Raw genomic sequence first — 6,359 nt, 5'->3', positions numbered from 1 at the left:
AATAAACAAATAAGTGCAATCTAACATACATCTAACTATTTTTATTTCATATCAATATCTATATTTACCTTGATATCTATAATTAAATAGTTAACTCTTTTCTTTTTGTTTTATTTTGTTTTTTCTCAAAATAAGTATAGTTCAACCGGCATGATGTCTTAGAGATTCGATTCTCCCACCTCACATATTGTTGAAAAAAAATAATTCGACTTCATAATAAGATAAGAGATCAATATTCATGACTAAAAATATTTAAGAATGACACTTTTACTAAATATTTATTTGAGTATGTAAACATGGTCTCAACTAAACTAAATTTAATTGTGAATTAAGATGAGAAAAAAGAATAAAAAGAAAACAAGAATATGATAAGTAGAGGGAAATGAAGGATATGAAAATGGTGAGATTATTGAAAACTAACCTTTCTTGTTAATTGATCTCTAGCATCAAGATCCAAATCAATGACCTTTTGACCAGATAAAAGCTGAAGAGCCACAATGCCAAAACTATAAATATCACTTGCACAAGTGAGTTTGGCATTGCTCATGTATTCAGGATCCATATAACCAATGGTTCCTCTAACATCTGTGAATGCTTTTGTCTCATCCATTCCCAACATCCTTGCCAACCCAAAATCTGATAGTTTTGGCTCCATTTTCTCATTCAAAAGTATGTTGGTTAACTATCAAAATAAACAAAAAAAAAAAAAAAATGGTAAATGTACCATTAACTTAAACTTACATGTAGTTTATTCACACTACAACAATTTTGGGTTTCAATGTCGGTTGAAAATAGTGGTCTCGAATGTATAATGTCGGTTGCAAATTTTATTAAAGGGCTTTAATGTCGATTGCAGCCGACATTGAAGATAGTGTTATTAAAGCCCTTTAATGTCGGTTTAAAACCGACATTAAGACAACTGACATTAAAGGACTTTAATAATACTATCTTTAATGTCGGTTGTTAACCAACATTAAAGCCCTTTAATGTCGGTTTAAAACCGACATTAAAGTGCGGAATTCTTGTAGTGTTAGAAATTGTTGCTATTACATTAAGCCTAAGAACACATCTTCCTTCTCGAGATTTCTTTCTTCCTAAATCACCGATTCACCCAAGCTTATGTGTGAAAGCAAATTTAATATATCATATCATTTAACACGTCCCTCAATACTTATGGACTTGAAATATGAAGAAAACCCAACAAGTGCAATCTACTCTGATACTATCTTAAATCATCAATTGACCTAAAAGTTTAAGCTTAAGAGCAAAAGTAAATTTAATTTTATAGTGTTAGATCAATTTTTTCAAAACTCAATCTAAGTTTTGGAAAAAAAAAAAAAAAGAAAAAAATAGTTTTTCACAACTATACATATATATGAAAGATGAAAAAGAAATTTGATAGAAAAGAAGTACATTTGTTAAAAATCAAACAGTGACCAAACAGAATCTAAATGATTACGAAAACGAATTTTAAATTTCTAATTTTATTATTGTTATGTTACTTTTTTATTAAATTTTAAAAATAAGGAAATTAGCATGAGACTAAGATGTTACCTTAATATCTCTATGGACAATGCAGCCATCTACACGTTGATGGAGATACCTCAGTGCAAGAGCACAATTTCTCAAAATCCGTACTCTTGAATTCCATGTTAGTACTGTGTCTTTTCCTGAAAACATCCGAATAGTATTCCTAAAATATTATGATGATTTATTTCATAATTCACAAAATATTTTTAACTAGTTTTATATAAACTTATTTAAATGGGTTCTACTTTTCATATTATGATTGATTGATTACGTTTTCTGAGGAGTAAATGTGGCGTTAATTGTAATTTTCTTACGTAAAAACCCAATTAGTGAGAAAAAAAAAAATCAAATTTTACCCTTCAACTTGGTATCATTAATCAATTTTACTCTCAACTTTAATTTTCTCAAATGTAACTCTATGTTTAGATAATTAAAAGTTTACTACCTTTGTTTATAACTTTGAACATGAAAAAAAAAATCTAAAATTTCTCATGTCTCATTCGACAATCTTATTAGTTATATTTCTTTTAATGATGGTTTTAAAAAACCAAACTAAATTTTGAAAACAAGAAAAAATACAAAAGAAAACATGTTGCTAACAAATTGCGTTATCTCCTATTTTTTTACCTTTCAAATTGAAAGTTTGAGGTAAACATTAACCATTGGTGAAAAAAAAAGGCAAGTAATTAAAGAGGAGATGAGAAGAATATTTACTCAAGAGATGCTGAGCCAGGTTGCCTTGTTCACAATACTCATACACAAGATACTGCTCCCCATTCTCAATGCAGCATCCCAACAGGGACACCAAATGTGGATGCCGAACCCTAGACAACCCGTCAATTTCTCTAAGGAACGAGTCCGACGTGTTGCTCTGAAATATCTTTTTAATGGCGACTTGCTGCCCGCTTGGCAGTATCCCCTTGTACACCTGCCCAGCGCTGCCCCTCCCTAGGCTCGTCCTCTCGCTCCCGAAGTCAAGCGCCCTGTCGATCTCTTCCTTCGCGAACTGATACAGTCCTGACCACATTGACGTGTCGTTCGAGGGAGATGGTTTGGTCTTCCTCTTCCTCTTGCTAGCGTTCTTTACTAGGAGGACGATGAGTAGCAAAACCACCACCACCACTATGGCGGCCACTATGACTTTCGCTACTGAACCTGTCATGTTTTTAGATTCGTAGGAAATTATTTGAAGGGGTAGAAAAATGCAATTATGACGGGCTTTAAAGGACTTGAAATGAATGTCTCATCTTTTCATGTTCATTTCTTCATTGTTGGTTAATAAGGTTATGTTCTTAATTGAGTCTCAATTCAAATTTTATAGTTTGAATTAGTCTAATTTCAATTTAGGTGTTATAATTTAGGCCATTTGACCGAGCATTTTAAAATTTTAAATTGTCATTTATGGTTTTGTCAACATCTCCTCGACAATGTTACTAAACACATTTTATTCTCATGATAATAAGGTAGCATTTTCTATTTCACTAATGCTACTAATTGTTAATTAGTTTCACGAGAGATTTCTAGAGAAATTTAGTTTGTAGTGTTGAACTTAAATTTATGTAAATTTAATCTTTTGATTATATCGAACATGTATATTTATGGGAAGAAAGAATCCATACATAATAATGCAAATTCCAATCATACCTTTGATTTTCAAGTAGCCGGAACCTGATACTAGAGCCAAACAAAGAAGAAACGGGATTAGAAGCCTTCAAATCTTACAGATCCTTTTCACAAAAAAAAAAAAAAAAAAGCTCTAAATCTATAGAAGAGAAGTATTTTAAACCATTCCTTGTGGATACCAAAATGTGAAGAAAATTAAAATTTAACCAAATTAATAAGACCATTATTTATTATAATAATAATAGTTTTTGTTGTCCCTCTCATTTGAAGAAATTTAGAATTTAGTTTTAATAATTTGATAAAACCTCATGAATAATTTTTATGATACGACAAAATTCAAATAATTTGGATGATTATGAGAGTTTTATCAAAACTATATAGACTAATTTCTAAATATAAAGCATAGAGACTAAATTCTTTCATCAAACTATGAGGACAAAATTTATAATTTAATTTTTTTTTCGAACTAAAACAATTGTTAAATTTGGTAGTTGCAAATATAGTAACAGGCCAAAGTATTAGCCGATATGACCCAACAAAAGAATTTACAAATATAGCAAAATTAAGATCTAGCTCTCAGGGTGACGTCTATCAATAATAGATTATATCGCTAGTAGAAGTCTATCAATAATTAATTTTGTTATGCGCAAATTCTTTGAAAAATTTGTTTTACACTTAATGGGTGTTTGGGTTAAGGTTTTGGGAAGTGTGGAATTGTGAAATCCACTTCTATCCACGTGTCAATAAGTTCGTGAGCCCATAACTACAAGGCATCAATATTTAACTCTTTACATCGTGGGCCTAAAAAATTTACAACTCCATATATTTGAAAAATGTGACCTTGCCCTAGACACCCTAGCAATTAAGCCTAGAGTATTAACAAATATATTATAATATAAAAAAGATTATAAATATGACAAAATTTAGATAGTCTATTAGTGATATACCATATCGTTGGTAGAAGTCTATCACTGATAGACCATATCGCTAGTAAGAATCTATCAACAATATAAATCTATCAAAACTTTACTATCTTTACAATTTTTTAAAAATAATATTATACACTTTGTTATTATCTTTAAAAATATTATCCATTGTAATTACCCATAATTATTATCCTGCAAAGTGTTGGATTACCCTAAATTTTAAGTAAAATATGAAGAAATTTTTTTTGACAACTTACTCAAAATGTCCAAAGCCGGCAAGCATTGGAAGATGGCATCAAAATCAGAGCGATTCCCAATCCTACCAGCGGCAACAGCGACAACAGCAGCAAATCCACAAGCACTATTCTCATTTTGATCATCACTCTGAACCTGTAAATCATCCATCATTGCTCTTTTTAACTCTGCCACCGCCGCCAAACACCCACCACAAAACCCATCAAATTCCGCCGCTGCAAACCCAGAGCAGTTCTGCACCGCCGCCTCGTACCTTGCTCTGCAGAAGCGTTGGCAAGAACAGGAGCGTGGAGCAGCGGCTGCCGGTGGTGTACATATTCTGGAGGCCGCAGCCCATCAGGGAGACGGAGGGCTGCCTGGAGAAGGGGCCTGTGCAGTTGTCCCACTGCTGTTGAGAAAGAAATAGGGATGTGGTGCCATTGTGGGCCTTGAGGTTTAGGGCTAAAGCCTTGGCGGCGGCATTGAGAGCATTGCGGCAGCAGCGGGTGGTGTATATGGCGTGAGGTTTAGGGCTAATGCACTTTAACAGAGGAATCAGAAATTAATGCATGAGAGATTGCCTATAAGAGGGGAAGCAACCTGCAGAGTTAAGAGATTAGACAGTTAGAATTTTTACAAGAAGCCAGTATTTAGAATCACTTTGTCGTCTGCAAGCAAGAAGTAGGAGGATGACCACCATTCCACCGTTGATAAAGAGGTGATGCCGGATAGAAGCTCGAGAGAGATATCTTCTTCGACTCCTCCATCTAGTTGGACATAACAAGCATTAAAAACAAGCCAAAGAGGACAAGAGATTGACCTTTGCGGCTTGACTTCTTCCTTTTTATCTTACATTTCCATTTACCATTCTATTTCATTGAACTGAGATTGTTATATCAACATTTATTATCTTTAAATCAATCTTATTTTCGATCATATTCATTATTTCTCCATCTGTTTACTTTCAAAGTTGTTTGTGTTTGTGAACTTTCTAGATTGATAAGAGCATGAAATTTTTTGCCTAAGTCTTCCTGATCAGTTGATTAAAGTGAAAAAGTAGTTAAGTCACTCGAGAGAATATTTTAACCATTGAACGCATCAAGTCAGCACGTAAAGTAATTTTAGAGATAGAATTGCTCATGTCTTTCATCTGTTCCTTGTAACTAACACATGCACCTTAGAGATATGATTATGTATGGCATTTGCATCGAGAGATGTTGGACATAGCATGAACTAAAGAACATAATTTCCAATGCACTACACATACACTTAGACTGTAAAAAAAAACATCTCCAACATCCTCATCCCGCTGTCATTGTGCATATTGGCTTGCTATTCTTAACAAGTTATCAACGCATACCATTTACATTTAAAGCCATTCATCCACGAATCCCTTTTTCCCTTTGAATTTCTATTTCTTTTTGCATGCGTGCCATTAGTTTAGTGTAAAATACTAATGCCTCTCAATTAATTAGGAAAACTCTGCATTTGATCCGAAAATAAACCCTGCATTAGTACATTCTAGAGTCCCTACGTTCAACCCTAGACTTACTAGGAAACTTAGGAGATTTATACTTGGGTCTAACTTAAGAGAACTTGTACGCACTAACAAGGTGTGCACACATCTATCATCGATGCACGCCTTATTTTCATACCAAGAGATAGATCACTCATTCATCCATCTTTACTCATCATAATCCTTCATCGCCATTTACATTCATCATCATAAGCACATTTAGAATCAAAATTACGGGCGAACAATTTTTCTGAAGAAAATGCTTCCATCGACCGATTTTACCTCATCTTATCTACCCTGCGGACCAACCTTTTCTTTAGCAAATTAATTCATGTCAGCAGCTACTTCAGCATGTGACCTACTCCATTTTCCTTCCCTATATACTTGATTTTTTTTTAAAAAAAAACAAAAGATTTCTCCTTTAAATTTAGTAAATTAAACCAAGTAATTTCTCAAATTTTCCTTCAAAGAACTTCATAATTTTTCCCCACTTCTAAATTTCCTCTCGGGTAGTTCAACAAATTTCTACT

The 6,359-nt window shown here is 33.1% G+C and overlaps 1 protein-coding gene across 1 annotated transcript; it reads right to left on the bottom strand.

Annotated features, from left to right (window-relative positions):
* Positions 1–353: 353 nt before the first annotated feature.
* On the bottom strand, positions 354–2,702 carry LOC150031230 (cysteine-rich receptor-like protein kinase 1). Its single transcript, XM_090309152.1, has 3 exons — positions 2,245–2,702; positions 1,555–1,670; positions 354–682 (listed from the first exon to the last, which is right to left on the bottom strand). The coding sequence occupies exons 1-3, from the start codon at positions 2,690–2,692 to the stop codon at positions 407–409; spliced, it is 840 nt and encodes a 279-aa protein (XP_090165278.1). The 5' UTR covers positions 2,693–2,702; the 3' UTR covers positions 354–406.
* Positions 2,703–6,359: the final 3,657 nt, after the last annotated feature.

The sequence above is a fragment of the Benincasa hispida genome, unplaced genomic scaffold (assembly GCF_027475165.1).
Source record: "Benincasa hispida cultivar pf3 unplaced genomic scaffold, pf3_genome.v1.1 HicScf1375, whole genome shotgun sequence".
NCBI lineage: Eukaryota > Viridiplantae > Streptophyta > Magnoliopsida > Cucurbitales > Cucurbitaceae > Benincasa > Benincasa hispida.
This window is presented reverse-complemented; position numbering and strand designations above follow the sequence as displayed.